This window comes from Phycodurus eques, chromosome 15, assembly GCF_024500275.1.
Source record: "Phycodurus eques isolate BA_2022a chromosome 15, UOR_Pequ_1.1, whole genome shotgun sequence".
Classification (NCBI taxonomy): Eukaryota; Metazoa; Chordata; class Actinopteri; order Syngnathiformes; family Syngnathidae; genus Phycodurus; species Phycodurus eques.
Genome location: NC_084539.1, coordinates 16812794 through 16832360, shown reverse-complemented (window position 1 = coordinate 16832360; position 19567 = coordinate 16812794). Strand labels below are relative to the sequence as shown.

General features: G+C 41.7%; 2 protein-coding genes across 3 annotated transcripts in view; one reads left to right on the top strand and one right to left on the bottom strand.

Moving 5' to 3' along the window:
• The first annotated feature begins 1334 nt into the window (after positions 1-1334).
• On the top strand, positions 1335-5837 carry pou5f3 (POU domain, class 5, transcription factor 3). Its single transcript, XM_061698439.1, has 5 exons — positions 1335-2281; positions 2383-2494; positions 3308-3438; positions 3675-3839; positions 5454-5837. Exons 1-5 carry the CDS (start codon positions 1523-1525, stop codon positions 5715-5717), a joined length of 1431 nt encoding a protein of 476 aa, XP_061554423.1. The 5' UTR covers positions 1335-1522; the 3' UTR covers positions 5718-5837.
• Positions 5654-19567, bottom strand: part of fut7 (fucosyltransferase 7 (alpha (1,3) fucosyltransferase)) — a 40958-nt gene continuing 27044 nt past the window's right edge. The window contains exons 1-3 of one of the 2 annotated variants that reach the window (XM_061698440.1): positions 16073-16269; positions 11957-12044; positions 5654-10659 (exon numbers count right to left, since the gene is read on the bottom strand). In XM_061698440.1, coding sequence (XP_061554424.1) covers positions 9595-10659; positions 11957-11983 — 1092 coding nt within the window. In that variant the 5' untranslated portion in view covers positions 11984-12044; positions 16073-16269 and the 3' untranslated portion in view covers positions 5654-9594. Of the gene's footprint in view, positions 10660-11956; positions 12045-16072; positions 16270-19567 lie in introns of those variants that run through there. The other variant, XM_061698441.1, reaches the window with a different exon arrangement.

Sequence of the window (19567 nt, the reverse complement as noted above, 5' to 3'; positions counted from 1 at the left end):
CAATTAAGTAAAAATATGCAATTTCATTATACACAAAGTGCTTTAAATGTTAAACCTCTAATAATAATTAAATACCAAAAAAAAAGTAAAACATGACCTTCTCCACAAAGTGCTTCAACAGCATATAAACCCTCCATAAATGATTCAATACAAATAATGTGAAATATAAAAACATGGAATTGTTCACAAAGTGCCGAAAAAGGTGAACGAATAATATATGAAATAAAAAATATGAATAGAAATATGGAATCAATAACGTTTTAAGTTAAAACTAATAATCATTCAATACAAATGAAAATGTGATACATAAATGTACACATCAATATAGAATAATTCCAAGTTATTGAAACCTTACAACTAACACATTTTAAATATAAATATATAAATAACAATATGGTATTCTGCACAAAGTTGAAGTTAAAAGTACAAACAATAATATGAACGTGACTAAAAATGTGAAATACATTTTAATGAAAATATTAGTCGTCTGTGTGAACATTAAATAGAAATAAAATTTGGAACACATGAAACAATATAGAAATAAAAAGTAAGAAATACAAAACGAAACAAAAATGAAAAATAGATAAATAGAAAATTTTTGAATCCTTCACAGAGTCCGAAAATAAATAATAGTCGAATATAATAGAACCAAATCACGAAAAAGGTCATTTGAATTTACTTAATTTGAAAATCTACATCGGTTTGCACATGATAAAAATATGTTAAACTAATGTATATGATTTGATTATTTTCGTCAGAAAGAGGGGTGAATTACGTCAGTTTCCAACATTCTAATCACGTGCATCTGAAAATTAAGTGCATAAATCAATCAATCATATATTCAATACCAGAAAAATGAATCGATGAGGCTAAAATCAACAGTCACACAGAATGTAAAAAAAAAAATATATAAAAAACGCGAATAAATGACTGAATCCCATATCAATAATTCGGCATAACAATTATTAAATAATAATTGTTAAACTTGATGCATGAATAGGCCAAATGGCGTGTATTTTAATATCAAAGCCATCTTGTGGACTTATTAGAACACGTGTGTGACTCATACTTAGCATTGTAGATGCATTTGACTGAAGAAGAAAAAACAAAAAACAAGTTTAGACTTTTTTACAGTTGCAGTCTAAGTGAGACCACGCCCACGCGTTTTTTCAGTGTATGCGTGTGTGGCGGGGGTTTGCTGGGGGGTTTGCTACCAAGGTCATTGACAAATTCACCTTCAGCTGTGCGTGATTGTGCGCGACAGCCAATGAGCGTTGGAGGCCGAAGACCTCCACCATTGGCAAAACGCGTGGAGCTCAGACCGGCCGCACCACACGCTCGATCTTTCAGGCCGAGGCCGGAGCTGGTGCCGCAAGAGCCGGCCTTTCATGGACTAGTTCGCAGCCCTCTTTAGACGGTTATGTTGGCCCGAATCACCCTTTGCCCCAACTCCATTGGACTTTTGACCAAGAGCTTGTAGGTGTCGTCTTCATTAAGGTAAGTGAACTGTTTTAGTGCCAAGATGTCCGAAAGATCCCACAGTCCAGGTTCGGAGTGTCAAACCCGCCCGTATGACTTCAGCCGGGCTTGCACGCAGAATTTGGGCCAAGACGGCCTCGGGGCTTCGTCCTTCCCCCAGCTCCCCCTGCCAGAAGCGGGTGTTCTCTACAAGCAGCCCGCCTACGGTGGCCTGCCGTCGGCCGCCGCGCAGAGCTTCTTCCCCTTCCCGTCGCTGGGCGCCGGTGACTACCGGGGCTCCGAGCTCCAGGCCGGGGAGTTCGGCCAGCCCAAACACTGGTATCCGTTCGCCGCGCCCGAGTACACCGGGCAGGTACCCGGTGTAACCGTGGCCACGCAGCCCACCAACCTGAGCCCCCCCATAGCCGAGACCCGGGAGCAAATTAAGCTCCCCGATATCAAGACGGAGAAAGACACCGGAGACGACTACCCGAGCGAGGTGAAGCTCCAGCAGTACCCGCCGCCCTCCGCCGCAATGCCCCCCCACGGAGTCTTCTACTCCAGCCCCTGGACCCCGACCTTCTGGCCGGGTATCAGCCACCTGACGCCGCCCGGCAGCGGAGGAAGCAGCAACCAGAATCCGTCGACGTCTTCGGCGTCGTCGCCGTCCATGTCCCCGTCGCCGCCCAGCAACGGCGTGCCGGCGAACGCCTTCTTCGGCGTCAACCCCGGCCAGGGGGCCCCCGTGCCTCAGGGCCAGAACCCGGCCTCGTCTACTCGGAGCAGCGGCTCGTCCAGCGGCGGTTGTAGTGACTCGGAAGAGGTAAGCGTTTCCACTTTTGACAGCCCCATTGAAACAAACTCATTGAGTCAAATGTGCCAGCCTTAATAACCCCACGGCAACATTTCAACTCTGTGCATTAGGAAAACCTTTCCACTGAAGAATTGGAGCAGTTTGCCAAAGAACTTAAACACAAACGCATCACTTTGGGTTTCACTCAGGCTGATGTCGGCCTTGCTTTGGGTAACCTTTATGGTAAGTTGATATACACTAAACCAAATCCAAGGTACATCGAGCTTATGTTTAACAAGTTAAACTTTTTCTTGATGGTAAGACAAACTATCTATAGGATTTTCTTTGGTTGACCCATGACCCCGTTTCCCACTAGATCCCACTAGATCTGCTGTTAAGGAAGCAAACAATAATTTCTCCCCCCCACCTTACTAACTTAAAAATTATTTGTGCAAAGAGCAATGCCATCCATATTGAAGGTGGGGCACATTGACTGACTTAACCTTTTGTTTGGGTACATTTGGGCTAATTTAACAGCTTAACCTTTTTTTTTTTTTTTTTTTTTAAGAGCGTGTTATGTACTCCGATGCGATCATCAGCACATCACTCACACAAAGCAGATGTAGTACCAAGACTGACCTATAAGAGGCAGCATGGTGCCCAGAGCATCTAAAGAGTAGAATATATAGAAGCTAGGCTAACTGTCAGCTAATCTGGTAACTACATGGTTGCAAACTATTATCCTTGTTGTTTTTATTGCGGTGGCTGACTTGTAAGACGCATTACACAAACATTCAATACAACCAGTTACTGTGTTTCAGGTGGCTTCCGAATTGGCTGTCGTTTCATTCACACTTAAGGAATTGCTGTTTTAAATATGTAGGGTTGTAAAAGGCATTTATCAAGTCGATTGGGGGGGAGGAAAAAAAAACACTCTCTGCACACCTCGCAATACAGGATAATCACAATATTTAAGAGATGATAATCAGGCCTTTGTTGACTTTGAAAAAAATGCTCCAATTCTTATTTTTCTGTTTTTGGGCTGTGCGTCTCCAGGTAAGATGTTCAGCCAGACGACCATTTGCCGCTTTGAGGCCCTCCAGTTGAGCTTCAAGAACATGTGCAAGCTGAAGCCCCTCCTCCAGAGATGGCTGAATGAGGCCGAAACGTCGGAAAATCCCCAGGATGTAAGTCCTTTCTCGACATCTGCCGTCTACTTTACAACACAACAGACGAGCGGATCCGATGGGGGATCACGCGGGGGTTTTTTCACCGTGGGCAAACGTCCTGCTGGGAGACTCAATGGAAGCCCCCCCACCCCCTCCCGCCATTGTTGGCCACCTGTAAAGTGTTCTGAACCTTGACCTTGTCTGAAGCCCTTACAGGTAGAGCAGTGATCAAAAGTGTTCGTGTGCTCATTCAGATGTACAAGATCGAGCGGGTTTTTGTGGACACCAGGAAGAGGAAGAGGAGGACCAGCCTGGAGGGCGCCGTTCGCTCTGCTCTGGAGTCTTACTTTGTCAAGTGTCCCAAACCCAACACTCAAGAGATCACGCACATCTCTGATGATTTGGGCCTGGAGAGAGATGTAAGTCATTTGTTTTCCCTCACAAGCCAGAATTGAATTCATCGTAACTTGCGGCAGCTCCATTTTACAAGTCGGGTTACAAGCTAGCTTGAAATACGCCGCCGGTACTGCAAGGCCCTTGTGTGTGTGTGTGTGTGTGTGTGTGTGTGTGTGGGCAACGAGAGCTGCAGTCGCCTGTGCGCTATTAACAGTTTATTGAATGGGACAGTCAAATTTTAAAATGAAAGTCAAACGCAAGAAGCTGCTGTACGGTCCAGGTGTCCATCAGTAGTCCACGCCTCTTAAAGGTACACATCCCCAACAGAAATGCTACAGTATGTACGCTAATTATATTTCATATAAGCAGTACGTTATACAGAAGATCTCTATTTGCAGGAGATTGTGAAAATCTGTGATTCACTCTCCTAAAAATTGCAAAATGTTTTTTGTGGGTGGGTGGGGGGGGGGAGTTTTGTTTTTGTTTTTATTTATTTATTTTTGTCTGTGTGGCTTCTCAGTCCTCGAGGTCATAGTAATCTGCAAAGGTAGAATCATGGCAACTAGACTCTTGTTTGTTGAATTTGTTTTTCCTTGTTTTCTGAAAACTTTCAAAAGAGACCCAGGCAATTATACGATTTAGGATTTAAAATATATTACGATGACAATATGGGTCATCCTCCACCCCTATAGGTGACGCTATGCTATTTCGGTAGCTGTTAGCATTGCGCTCTTAGCTTGTTGGTGAAAATTGCTACCATGTTTGGACAGTGTGGAGTTTTGCACTTCCAATTCAAATCATTTTAAATGAATCATCAATTTCTAACTCTGGTAGATCAACTAATTTATTAGGATTTCAGAAGGGTGAACATGTATCGGAAGCCAACTTTCCACTAAACATTTTAGTCTGGTTCACCACTATACGATTTGTATCACTGAATCCTGATATTACTCTGCAGTATGTTGTAGGAATGGGCACGATTGATTTAATCTATTCTGAAGTGGAATTTGATTTTTTGATCCTGTCCTGATCAATAAGGGGAATGGCTGCAACCAGCAGAGGGGCTGTGGATGAAGTTTCAACTAGGTTGCAACACCACATTAACTACTTCTGTTTGAATGTCGACCTTTTGGGAAATGTTATCGAAACGATGTAAAATAAAGGCTCAGGACACAAACTGAGTAATTTTATCATCATCTATGGGACCATTTTTGCAAAGAAAAAGTGGCTCCATCGACAGGTCGTTCACTTCCCCGGAGACGAACTTCTCAGCCTTTTTGTCTTCACTGAGGTGAACGAGCAATCCTTATGCTAAACAAGAACTCACCAAATGACACACATTGGCTTTTGGGGATCACATGACAGGGATGTCTATCAGGGACCTCTGTGACATTAACGATGCTTTCCCCACCATCATTATAATAGTTACGAGTTTACTTGAGGACATCACAAAACCTGACTTGAAATAGCAGCCGCGACTAAGAAAAGACATGACATTTTCTGTAAATGAGCTACACATTTGACGTAAATTCCTTTTTGGCGCAGACGGCAGCATGGTTACATCTCATCTGTTGACCAAATGAATTGCAGCATGTGTTCTTTGTGCAGTTATGTTAACCGAACATTGTCACGTGCAGGTGGTCCGAGTGTGGTTCTGTAACCGTAGACAGAAGGGCAAGCGTCTGGCTCTGCCGCTGGACGAAGAGTGCGACGGCCAGTACTACGAGCAGAGCCCGTCTCCTCTCAACATGGTCGCCTCCCCCATCCCCGGCCAGGGCTACCCTCCCCCGGCCAGCTTCCCCGGAGCCCCGCCGCCGACGCTTTACATGCCGCCTCTTCATCGGCCGGATGTCCTGAAGCAAGCGCTGCACCCTGGACTGGTCGGTCACCTGACTGGATAAGAGGCTGCGGCACCACCGACGAACCACTCTGTCCAAACTTGTCCTTGGGGGACAGTTCAAGGTTCAACCCATCACTGCAGTTGTGTGCCACTAATCGCTCCACACCAAGAACTTGGGAAGTGTTTTGCTAATGCATGCAACTTATTCATTAGGCCAGATTACCAAAGTGCATTTGAACTCGAGGCAGCATGTAGTGTTTTTGTCGTGCAGGTGATTGATACTTGTTCCTGAGTCGAGAAAAATATTTGAGTTAATGGGGGGGGGGTTGTGGTTCAAGTAGGGTTCTACTTTCTGGATTCAGGTGTTTTGATGTAAAAAGACTGTTGTGGGGGGAGAGGGGGGGGGGGGGAACTCAAATCTTGGTACATCACAATGAAAGCAATATTTTACTTCTGTAAAAAGTGCCTTTTTTAAAAAATTGTATACTTAATCATCTCTAGTTTCTTTGACATCTATTGCTGTTTTTTAAGAGATTAGATGCAATATTTTGAGGATTTTGATGACAAAATAGTCCTTGCTGCTAATTTTCTCTGCTTTTATTGCACAAATTCAACATTTTATCTCCGGAGGTCTATCCTTTACTTGACTATTTTCTAATAACAGTCAAGATTTTATATTATTGGCATACTTGTACTTTTTACACCACTGGTATCTTGAGCAAATGAAAGTTGCATACATCATTTTTAGAATAATTTGTCTACCCTGTTTTCAGCATTTTAAAATGTGTTCCTTCAGTAGACCAGTTTTACAAGTCAACCTTGATATGAAACAATCTATCACAGTGTAAATGGATTATTTATTTAAAGGTTGGCCTTTTGACTCAGCATCCATGTATTTTCAAATTAAATATCAGATTTTTTTTTTTCCCCCTGTTTTTTTTTTTTTTTTGGGTGATTTAAATGTTATGTTGTTTTTCCACCAAGTAAATGTTTCTGCAGCTGTCAATTTGTTTGTGTGCAAGTGTGGGTGTGACTTGGGTCACTTTTGTTAGTAACAACAGTGCTTGAGATAGTGTTTTTGATCCACTGCCAATTGTTTTAAATTTTTTTACATTATGTAAATCGCTCTCTCTCGCTCATGTGTATATAGTGTGTACTGTATATACTCTGTGTACATACTGCATCGTATTCACAGGACATTGAATCAATAGAAACTGGACTGTTCTGGTTTGCTATCAATTCCCCGATAATACAATGACCTGGGTGAATGAGAATATTAGTAGTTAATATACATTCTCCATGGGTCCAAAACATATTTATTGAACAGGCTTCAACACAATGCGAAGATTGGAAACATGTCAAATGTTTCTTATCAGCTTGAACAGAACACATTTCGTCAAATTTGGCACATGTTGCATAAATGCAAAAGCTTTTATCAGTAGCCTGCAAAACACTGCTGCATAACTAATTCATGAAGATGACCTCACAGGTCAATTCATAAATTGACCATATACTATATTACGCTAGCACAGACTTGTCAAAATGACCCATACCATGGCCATGAGTTAGTGACTTTCCATCTTGAAATTACACAAGAAACGTAGATATGAATCTTAGATGACTTTGAGGAAACCCAATTAACAGCATCTGTAAGGCTAAGGTGAATTTATTTCATCATCTGAAACAGCTTTGAGAAACATTTCTCCTATCGGGCTGTTATGAAAACGTCTGACGGCAGCACTAAATTTATGACACCATACGTCCCAATGATCCAACAAGTGTTAACATATATTGTAAGCATTTGATGGTAATTTTTTTTTTTGTACACGATGTCTTATTTGTACGTCGTACCCTTATCTTACGTAGTACCAACACTGACCTGCAAGTGGCAGCAAAGTGCCACATGGCATCCAGATTGACTGAAAATACAAAAGTAGGAATAGAAAGGAGAAGACGTAGCAGCTAAGCTAGCCGTTTCCTTACATGTAGGTTAATATTATTTGCAATTTATTGCCAACATGGAACTTCTTGAAAATGGCCAATCTTTTTTCAACACGTCCGACAGTCCACTATTTTAGGTATGTTACTAACATTTTCAAAATACCTTCAAATCAAAATAGACGATATCATTGTAGGTATGTTAACTCAATCCAGAAAAACGGTCATCATTTTCTTAGCATTTTCCATTTTCTTACCATTTTCCATGTTTTTTCTTACCCGGAAATAGGGTACATGAATTTAGCGGAGGTCCACCAAAAATACACGCAATAATAAGATTTTTTAATGATGGGAAACTACATGGTGGTAATTCAAAATGAATATACTTTCTTTTCTTGTTTTAAAACTACCTGCCAAACTCCTACTTGTTGTCAAGTGAGTTGACTTTTCTGCCACCCTACAACACTCGTATCTCAAAATCTTGCTCGAAAATCAAAGCAAATTGAAACAGCTAGCTTAGCTGCTGAATCTCGAAAAACTTGTAAGTCACTTCACTTGCATCTCAATGCTCCGCTGCATGTTCTTACTGCTTTCATAGTGAGGGGTGTACTCATGGTGACAAACACAACACACCACAATCAATCATATCTCTCCCAACAATCGTGAGTAACCTTCCACAAACGGCTGCTGTCTGCCATAGTACCAAGACTGACCTGTGAGAGGCAGCATGGTGCCACAGGGCATCCAGACTCCTGGGAAATATGAAAAAAGTAGTAGCAGTAGAAGAAGAAGCTGGGCTAATTTTTAGCTTATCCGGCAACTCCGGGAAAATCTTATTTCCATTGTATTGACTGAATGATTTGAGAAATAAGTTATACAATCGTTCCATTTCCTGTCACAATCATGGGGTTAGTGTTTCGGCCGAACTCTGTGCTGACCACACACACAGAAAAGGCTTTGTGATTGAAAATATTTAATATGCATATAAATATTCATTTATTGTCGGCCTCAACGAAAAAAAAAAATCATTTTTAAGGCACCCTACAACACAGGATAATCACTCAGGATAATCTTTTAGAGATCCCCTAATCTGGACTGAAATTTTTCAATTTGCCCTGGATGTATGTGTCACATTTACGATTTCTTTTGTAACTTTATTTTGTATAATTTCCAACCAAAAGATACCCCTTCACTTAATACAGTAAGAATTCACTTTCATTCAAAATACGCCCATGATATGAATCATTTTGCATGTGTTTTACCATGTTTGGACAAAGTCTCCAAAAATATATACAGATACAGTACGCATTTTTTTAATGACTTTGCATTTTTGAACTGTGTTTTATGTGCAAGACAATTACAAGTAAAGAAACTATGGAGGAAATGGTGATGACAAATAAGGCAAAAGTGCACATATTTACATGAATATCCTGCTCCGGTTTCCTCCCACATCCCAAAAACATGCATGAATTGAAGACTCTAAATTACCCGTAGGTGTGCATGTGAGAAGTCACTGATAGTGTAGTGGTACACTCGCCTGACTTTGGTGCAGGGAGCGTGGGTTCAGTTCCCACTCAGTGACGGTGTGAATGTGAGTGCGAATGGTTGTCCGTGTCTATATGTGCCCTGCGACTGACTGGCGACCAGTTCAGGGTGTAGTCCGCCTTTCGCCCGAAGTCAGGGATAGGCTCCAGCATCCCGCGACCCTAACCAGGATAAGCGGTGTTGAAAATGGATGGATGGATGGATGGTGTGCATGTGAGTGCGAATGGTTGTTTGTTTGTATGTGCCCTGCGATTGGCTGGCAACCAGTTCAGGGTGTACCCCGCCTTCTGCCCGATGATAGCTGGGATAGGCTCCAGCACGCCCGCGACCCTAGTGAGGAGAAGCGGTTCAGAAAATGGATGGATGGATGGATTCTGCTTTCGCTGGGTTCTGTGTAAAACTGACATGCAGATAAACGGCAGCTCTATTTTGTGTGATTTATGCGTGAAAGAGGCTTACAGTGTGCCAGTAGCATGAACCCATGCTGCCAGATCAGTGTGAACCTTGTTGGGAGGCAAATGTTCGTAGTGGGAGCAGAGTTTACACAGTCTCTCCTTCCAGTTATTGCTCACCTTCACTTTCCACTTTTGCTTCCAGCGAAAATACTCGCTGTAGCGCTTCTTGTCTCCCGCCACCTGCAGCAGATACTCGGCCAGCTCTTTTACCGATGCAAATTGGTCGACGTGGATGAAAGAATGAGGCGGAGCCAAGGCCTCGTAATCCTGCACTGGTGCACCCAGGACAACAGGAACTGCCCCCGACTGGTAAGCGTTCTTCCACAGCTTCTCTGTGATGTATTCTTTGGCTTCAGAGTTCTCAAAGGCCAAGTAGAAGTAGCAGCGAGAGATTGTGGGCAAGAGTTCTTCTGCGCTGAGGGGAGTTTTTGTCCAGCGCCCGTAGACCTTCACAGGAACTATGGTGCTAAGTTCTTTGTACACTTGGCTTCTTCTGTACGAACTCCTGTAGTTGCTGACCACCCAACACGCCAGAAAGCTTTTATTCTGTGTGAGTTCGTGCACTGGATCTTCTCCTTCAGCCTCGTTCACCAGCCGCTCTCCATAAGGTGTAGCAATATCTGCATCTCTCCTGTAGTTAATGGTCAAGTTGAAGATACCCGCAAATCTCCTCAGGTCTCCATTGTGAACAGGGGACTCTAGGGACAACCAAGCCCACCTCTGGCCTGGTGGCCTGGGAAGATCCAGAGGAAGTTTCTCCCGTCCTGTGACCAATTCGTAGTTGTGGAACACCACCACGTCCGCGGTGGGAAACAAGGACCTCTTTTCCACGATCGTGCAGAACAGGGTGCTGTGGTAGTCCCCACACGCATCTCCGCTCAGGTCATTGGGAACACTGAAGGGTCGGTGCCACATCAGAATTGTCACATGCATAGGCTGGTTGGAGTCAAAGCTGAATCCTATCAGCCAGAAATTAAGAAGTCCCAGCAGTAAGACACAGAGGAAGGTAACGAGAAGGCACTTCCTCATTGTGGTAAGTGCACTCTTTTTGGTATGGTTACACTCCTGGAAGAAAGAAGCAAGTTTTTTTGTTTTATTTTAAAGTAACAAGGCTTTAAACAAACAGACATACAACATTATCTCACCCAAGGTGTTATCTTTATTGCATTTTTTAGTGAACAATCCTCCTTCTTTTCCTTTCGGCTTGTCCCTTTAGGGTTCGCCACAGCGCGTCATCCTTTTCCATGTAAGCCTATCTCCTGCATTCTCCTCTCGAACACCAACATGTCTTCCCCTCACGACATCCATCAACCTTCTCTTTGTTCTTCCTCTAGCTCTCTTGCCTGGCAGCTCCATCCTCATCATCCTTCTACCAATATACTCACTATTTCTCCTCTGGACGTGTCCAAACCATCGAAGTCTGCTCTCGCTAACTTTGTCTCCAAAACATCGAACCTTGGCTGTCCCTCTGATGAGCTCATTTCTAATTTTATCCAACCTGGTCACTCCGAGAGCGAACCTCAACATCTTCATTTCCACCACCTCCAGCTCCGCTTCCGGTTGTCTCTTCAGTGCCACTGTCTCTAATCCGTACATCATGGCTGGCCTCACCACTGTTTTAGAAACTTTCCCCTTCATCCTAGCAGAGACTCTTCTGTCACATAACACACCTGACACCTTCCTCCACCCATTCCAACCTGCTTTGACCCGTTTCTTCACTTCCTGACCACACTCAGCATTGCTCTGGACGGTTGACCCCAAGTATTTAAAGTCCTCCACCCTTGCTATCTCTTCTCCCTGTAGCCTCACTCTTCCCCCACAACCCCTCTCATTCATGCACATATATTCTGTCTTACTTCGGCGAATTCGGCATATTTGTTTGGCAAAGTTATAAGCCGGATGCGCTTCCTGACGTTTTTTTTTGTTTGTTTGTTTTTTCTGCATTTATCCGTGCTTGCTACAGTTTTCACTGGCTTGTGCCCCCATAGGGCTGCATTGTATTAAGTATTTGAACTACAGTAAGCCTATTAAAATCATAAAAGAATGGGTCGAAGAACTGTACCCTGCGTCACTCCACATGCCATCATTGTAATATTTTAGATGCATTATACTGCAACTTCTACTACTGGTCTGAAAATATTTCTGTTTTAATGTGGTCGATGAAATAATGACATTGAACACTTCATGGAGTCTTATTGTTTGGAGGCCTTTGTGATGGTAGGAATGAGGACCTGAAGACCTATTCTAAAATTCATCACTCATTCTCATGGCTAAGCAACTGTTAAACACACTTATAGTATTTACAGGTCATACAAGGTTTTTATTGGTAAACTAATGATTCTGAATTACAATGAGGACTCACCAACAGCTTGACCCCCTTAGCTGCCATCCTGTTAAATCAGATGAACATGAAGTCAAACCTCACCATCTGGGTTGACTGCACAGAGATCCTGAAGAAACACATGAATTGAGGCTGGGTTAAAATACAGTATCACCGTTCATCATAGGTGCAAAAATAATAAGTTTTATGGTAGAATAATTTTTCCCCCTGATTTTTTTTAACCCCCCCTCTCTCCAAAGGAAAACTAGTACCATCATCAAAACTAACTCTCAGGGATGTTGAAGAGGATGTGTCTCTCAAAATGTTTGGGAAAGGAGCCCCAAGCACAAGCCTGTTATCCCCGAGAGTTGTGTTACAGGTGTGGTTCACCTAGGGCCGGGATTTCCAAAGTGTGATGCGGCTCTGAAGGTGTGCGGGATTAAAAGTGTAATGTCAGAAGAAGTGTTTTTGCTGAGTTTGTTTTATTGCGCCACAAAATCAAAAGGTTAAATATAAGCATTTCCTTAAAAACACCCAAAATATACGTCTGTGGTGCTCTCTCAACACCATCACCTGGCTCTGTCTCAATGTCTGGGTCATTTGTAGCCGTCTTTAAGGTGCAGAAATAGACGTAATGTCCTTTTTTGTCTTCATTTTGAACTGTAGACAAAAAGCAATGGTGTGGAATACCCAAGATTTTAGCAACCTAGTACATAAATGCTGTTTATTTTAATAGGCTATGGTTACAGTGGTAAGTTTAACTAATGTAAGGCAGAAGCGGGTTGAATGTGTTGCTCTGAGCAAACCCCTGGTGCTAGCCAGGCCCCCTCAGTGAAATTGGCCAGACCCACCACAGGGTGCGCCAGCTCTTTTAGGCTTTTCAAGGTTGTTCATGATTAATGGAGCAGCATTTTGCAGACGGTAAGTGGAGGGTCGCCGGTTTTTATCCCTGCCCGAGCGCATGTCGTCGTTGTGTCCCTTGGCAAGACACTAAACCCACATTTCCTATGAATGTATGTGGTTGGATGTTTGGTGGTAGTTGGAGGGGCTGTAGGCGCAGAATGGCAGCCAGTCTGCCCCAGGGTAGCTAGCTGAAGCTGCACTAGTAGCGTCCCATCACTAAGGTGTAACTCTGGAGTAGTGAATAAATAATGTGTGCAATTGTAAAGCGTCTTTGAGTGTCTTGAATATAAAGCACTATATAACTGGTATGTATGTATTATTATTATTATAATTATTATTATTATTTATTTATAATTATTTATAAAAAATCAATGAAAGGCTGACTTGGAAACAGTGAAAGCAAATCAATAAATCATTTTGATCTTTACTGATTAAAAACTGATAGAGATCATTTAAGTGTCTAACATTCTAGCTGCTAACAATTCTCAAAAATTGTTGATGTAAGAAAAATACATTTTTCATCGAACAATAGGATTGAAAAAATGCAATAGTGAGGAAATGATAATTCCATCCATACTGTATATCTGATTCCCATCCAGTCACATTAATTTGACAATGCATAAAGAACTGGAAAGGTTTGTATGATGGAGAGTAGACCATAATGACCCCTTTTCCTTATTAGGTGTTAGTATTATTATTTTTTTAAAACTCTTGATTGGATGGCCTCAGCAAAATAGGAAAATCACAAAGATTATCAGAAAAGAAAACCTGATTGTGCAACACACTGCATATTCAAAACTACAAGAGCTCACTTTTCAGGAACGGCAGAAAGAAAGAGGAACTAGAGGTGACAGTTCTTTAAAAAAATGCCAACAATCCAAATAAACAAAAAAAAAAGTCCCATGTGACGCTTTCTTTTTTTAATTCCTTGTGACAAAATTTTGAGAGGATGTCAGCCGTTCAGTTGCCCCTAATCTCATATTGCCAAAGAGATGTTGGTTTTTTCTGGAGATATTTTTGTTATATCTTACAGGCCAGAAACAAACAATGAAAAATTCTATTTGTGTTTACACACCATAGAATAATTTTTACAGCACTATTCTTTCAAATATATAGAACTGAAAATGTATTGGTTTGGTCTGTTGTTTTATCTATTTTAGGACCTGACATGCTTTTTTAATAATTCTGCAATTCTTCAATTATGAGGATAAGGTTAAACAATGAAGAATAATGTCATAAAAAAAAGTTAGAACAATTTTCATTTTATTAGAAAGGTTTTGTTGAAGACATGGTGGAACGGTGGACGATTGGTTAGAGCGTCTGCCTCACAGTTCTGAGGACCTGGGTTCAATCCCAGGCCCCGCCTGTGTGGAGTTTGCATATTCTCTGCGTGGGTGTTCTCCGGGCACTCCGGTTTCCTCCCACATCCCAAGAACATGCACGGTAGGTTAATTGACAACTCTAAATTGCCCGAAGGTGTGAATGTGAGTGCGAATGGTTGTTTGTTTATATGTGCCCTGCGATTGGCTGGAACAAGCAGTTCAGGGTGTACCCCACCTCCTGCCCAATGATAGCTGGGATAGGCTCCCGCACGCCCACGACCCTAGTGAGGAGAAGCGGCTCAGAAAATGGATGGATGTTGAAGACATATTTAATCATGGAAATTTAAATTTTACAAGAGCAAGTCCTGTCCCATGAATAAAATGGAATTTTATGAGAACGAAGTCGTAATAATACAATAAAACTAATTTTATGATAATGTTACAAGAAATATATAAAACTAATAATTTTACCAGAATAGTTATTTTAGAATCTTATTTTATTTTTTTCATTTTTTTACTAGAATGAAGTAATTCTCTTCGCTGGATTGAGTGCTTTAGAAGTCAAATATCGATGTTAACTGGGAGGGTTGGCAGTGAATGAGTTTAAAAGACAAACTCATTTTACAAAAAAAATCATAATGTTGCAAGTCATCATTTCATAAGGATAATCATATTGTAAGAGAATCCCAATATGATAGATATGATATGGTCACATAACAAAAGCATCACTATTTCACAATGGCAGTTACAAATTTTACAAGAAAAAAACGTATGTCTACAAGAAAAGTCAATTTTCTACTAATAAATTAATAATGGTGCAAGAAGTTTCCAATGTATTAGTCATCACTTTACCAGACCAAAGACGTGAAATATTTGTACAGATTTTAACAAGAATCACGGAAGTTGACGGAAATGATTTGCTTTTTGCAGGCCGCATAAAATGAAGTGGCGGGCCGGATGTGGCCCCTAGGCTTCAAATTTGACATGGTTGCATTAAATGCAAATGTGTTGAACTTAAAAGTTAAATACAGCTGAATTGTACATAGTGATTCTTCCTCATGCTACAAGAGGTCACAAGCATAACCACTTGGCACCCAAGCCACACTTCATCACTGATCTAGTTGTAAATCAAACAAGAACAAATTAAATAATCCTAACCATATAAAGAATAAAGTCACTAAGTAAAAAGTTGTCATCTTATGAGAATAAAGTTATAGTATTACAAGATATAGTCACAGTATTATCAAAATAAAGTCGGACTTTTACACAGTCATATAAAGAAAAAAAAGAATAATTTTCGAAACACTACCGTTACTTATGCTGCTTATTCTGTTGTGAATATGCAGTGTGTATAGATGTGTACAAATATATACTTTTAATATATTTATGCACTGCTGCTGCCTTAAAGCTTTAATTTATATTCTGAGTGGTGGTACAAACCCTGTGGCAGAGAAAACATGACTTGATGAAATAGTTCTGAAAATGATGTAATGCAGCATCTGCAAAGCCCCAAAACAACAATAATAATAATTCCTCTGTGACAATCAAGAGTGAGAATTATGAATTTGTAATTAAAATTTTTGTTAAAATTGGATCTTATTCGATGGTGGTATGGTATTTCAATATATGACACCGTATCTTCAAGCACCCATTAAGAAATGGTTTCCAATGCTTCCATTCACATATAGAGCCTGACTTAATACGACAATTATTATTAAAAATCCATCACGACCAGGCCGGCTGTAGGTTTTGAGACTTTCTCAAATTCTCAACAGGATGTGGTGAGAGATTTATGTTGGCAGTGGCACCCGTGTGTCACTTGCCGTTGCTGTTAGGAAGTCTGCAAGGTCACACAGCCTTCATTCAGTCTCCACTCATTCTATTAAGTAGCCATAGAGATGCATGCATACACAGCTTCCTCCACTCCACTGACCTTATGACAAGCTGAGAGGTGGGCACCCTCCCTCTGTCCTTCCTGAGGGTATCTTTGCTCGCTTTAAAAAGGTGCTGCCAGTTTTAAGGAAGGGGTGTGGCCCCTTTAAACCTCAAGTGCATTACATCACCTCAAGTGCACCGCCTGGCATCCTTCAGCCTCAGACGCCAGCTCTCCAGCCAATAGTGTGCTTATTCTACCCAGTGTATTGCTTGTGCTAAAAACTGAGAGGCTCCTGATGACCAAGGAGGACGTGTGGAGGAAAATACAAGATGTGTTGCAAAACCGTGCGTGTATTATTTCACTCAAAATGGGAAATGGCACATTCGGACAAGAGGCGGTGCACAATTTGGATGAGAGACACCATTCAATCGTAGTGCACGTATAGACAAAAACTAACACTCACCTTCACACCTATCGACAATTAAGTGAGAAAACGCAATGTATGTTGTAAATGGACTTCACACAAAATTGAAACTAGCACTTTTGGACTAGAGGCAGTTGACACCCTACACTGGATGCCAGCCAGTTGTGTTCACAGATAAACATTGACACTAACAGCAATGGACAATTTAGTGGGAACATGCAGAATATGTTGTGAATGGTCTTCACCCAAAATGGGGAAAAATGCACATTTGGGTGATGGTGGGTAAGAGTGAGATACCATGGTTGAGGGTCTTGGCTAGCTCTCCCATGACCTCTGACCAAAACTGAACCAAAACCTTAGGTTGGGGGTGATGTCCACCGATAGCCCCCCGCTGGTTGATTGACCCTCAATGGAGGCAACGGCCCGGGGGTTTGCTTAAGTTTTCTCGTTCTTCTTATCCAGTACAGAGGGGAGGGCGGCAGGTTAAAAAAAAAAAAAACTCCCAGTTCAAACCGGGTTCAAATGTGACCGGTACATTAATATCAGATTACATTACAAAAATGTGGTATCGAACACCCCTAAATAATAGGATACAATTTTCAAAAGTACAGGAGGAAGGAATGCTTTGCAGGAATGTAGCATTTCTGCCGTTCTGTTACATGGACTGGTTAGATTTGTACAATTTCCGACTGTCTGCGAGACCATGAATGATCGATGGTTGGATGAGTAAATCGGGGGGTGTGGCCAATGCAAGGAAGAAGCGGATAGTGGGTGTGTGTCAGCGTGATGAAGGCCGACGGTTGAGAGAAACGCTATTTGGATGGGTTTTTTTTGGTGACATTAAATGTTCATGTTCACACTAAACAGGTTATTGATCGACCACAGCTTGTCGTCATTTTGCAATCTAAGCAGACACTGCAGAATTTAGTTTGTCTTTTTATTGTTACAGGAGGGCGTTTGGTGAATTTGCTGACGGTAGTATTAAAGACTCTTTGTCAGATAGCATTAGTTTTATTTGAGGATAGACTTGCATATTTTGCAAGTGGTCTCATTTTTAGTCAAATATATCAGGCTTGAGGCACCTCTGCTAGTTTGCTGAGCTGACCGAATACCTGTTAATTTTTGCGAGCCGGCCATGTTGTTAATGGCAAAACACGTGATTGGCGAATAATCGACTTCAAGCTGTAAGCGTCATTGGGGAGTGGTAAATTCGACGAGTCGGTTCAACCCTGAATGCACAGGAAGCGCATGTTGCTGGAAATGTTCAGTCTGAGTGCAATAGTCACATTTCTTGCTGACTCACGCTACCTGCTATGCAGGAAGGAAGGCTGGCTGTTGGCAAATGTTTTCGAAGTGTTGAAACGAGTCACACGTCCGGCAGCGAGGTTCATACACACTTTTGAAGAAAGTCTGCAATCAGCATTTGTAGCTCACCCAGTCCCTGATACTGCTGGGCCAGTGGCGATTACAATTTTCGCTACCCTGGCCAATGATGGTAAAGAATGAGGCAACCGGGTTCTTGCAGAAGACTGCCGTAAAGAGAATAAAAGCATTTTCACTTGTGGAGGCAGCACTTCATTGAATACACATCACAAACTTGTCAATTAGTTTGCAGATCCGTGCATATGGCACATGGAGGAAACACATCTGCATACACAAATTGCTACCTCCACCTTTACCACGTGGAAATTCAGTTAATGTGTTGGCCCGTAACGTCAGAAAATTGAGAAAAAGTTTGGCAATTCTTCTCCAAAGTAAAAGCAGATGTTTGTAAATGTCTTATTTTGATTAAAAACAATGATAATCAGTTTGCTTTCATGGAGGACTACAAAAATCAGAGACTACTATTGAGAGGCTGACATTCTGAGGATTTGGACAGTTAAAAGAAGGTCTGTAAATGAATAATCGATTATCAAAATAGTTGTTGATTGATATGATACTTGATTAGTTATTGAGTTACCCATGAATTGTTTCACCCCTGCACTGGATAAAAACAAAATTTTCCATACTATATCCCCTTTAAGATGACAGGAGTGTACATCCTGATTCACCGAGGTCGATTGAAGACAACGGGATGGTACCGTTTTGAATTCTGGGGAAAGGGTTCTAGCTTGATTAAAATGGGCAAGAATTTCCATCCATCCATCAATTCTTTGTGCTGCTTGTTCTCACCAGGGTCGCGGGTGTGCAATTGCAGGGCACACACGAGCAAACAACCATTCAAACTCACATTGATACTTACGGACAATTTAGTCTTCAATTAACCTACCGAGCATGTTTTTGGAATGTGGGAGGAAACCGGAGCAGGCTTAGCCGGAGAAAACCTACACGGGCACGGGGGGGACAATGCAAACTCCACACAGGAAGACCGGAGCTCGATTAGAACCCAAGACCTCAGAACTCCGAAGCAGATGTGCTAACCGATCACCCACCATGCCGTCTGGGCAAGAATGAACAAAAACAACAACCAAATAAACGTTAAATGAAACATTTAAATGTTTCTGTTAGCACAACGATTCATAAACAGTTTGCTGTGAGAGATCTTTAGCGGTGCCGCGGGAACTCATCTAAGTTTGTCAGTAAATGATTATTGGTTATGAATACTGTATATCTTTGTTCCTTTATCTATGCCAGCGACGTATAGTGACCAACAGAGCAATGAAATGCGCTTCCATTAGATGAGTATGTGTGTCCACCTGTTGACTAAGTCACGGCCTCCTGGAGGATATCACCTTTGTCTTCAATTCAGCAAGCCCATATTTCACACTGAGTACGTCAGTTTGTGGGTAATTTAAAATAAGATCACTATTGCAGTAGGCCTGTACTTTTTGTAAATTCTTTGTTCAGTTGTGTGGTACGATTTTTCTAATGTAAAAGTGGTCCCTTTGCTCAATAGTTTGGGAAACTGTGAGCAGCAGAGGTGGGGAGTAATGCACTACAGTTACTCCGTTACATTTACTCAAGTAGCATTTTGGATAAATTGTACGAGTGAGAGTAGTTTCAATGAATCCTACTTTTTACCTTGACTTGAGTATTTATTTTCTGAAGAATCGATACTGATCGACATGCCGCTCACTACTTTTATTTATCCATTAGTGCGTGGATGATCTATTTTTAGACTTCTTCAT

Coding starts and splice junctions, on each gene's coding strand:
- pou5f3 (XM_061698439.1), top strand. CDS start 1,523: ATGTCCGAAAGATCCCACAGTCCAGGTTCGGAGTGTCAAACCCGCCCG. Junction 3,439..3,674: donor CGTCGGAAAATCCCCAGGAT/GTAAGTCCTTTC, acceptor GTGCTCATTCAG/ATGTACAAGATCGAGCGGGT. Junction 3,840..5,453: donor ATTTGGGCCTGGAGAGAGAT/GTAAGTCATTTG, acceptor TGTCACGTGCAG/GTGGTCCGAGTGTGGTTCTG.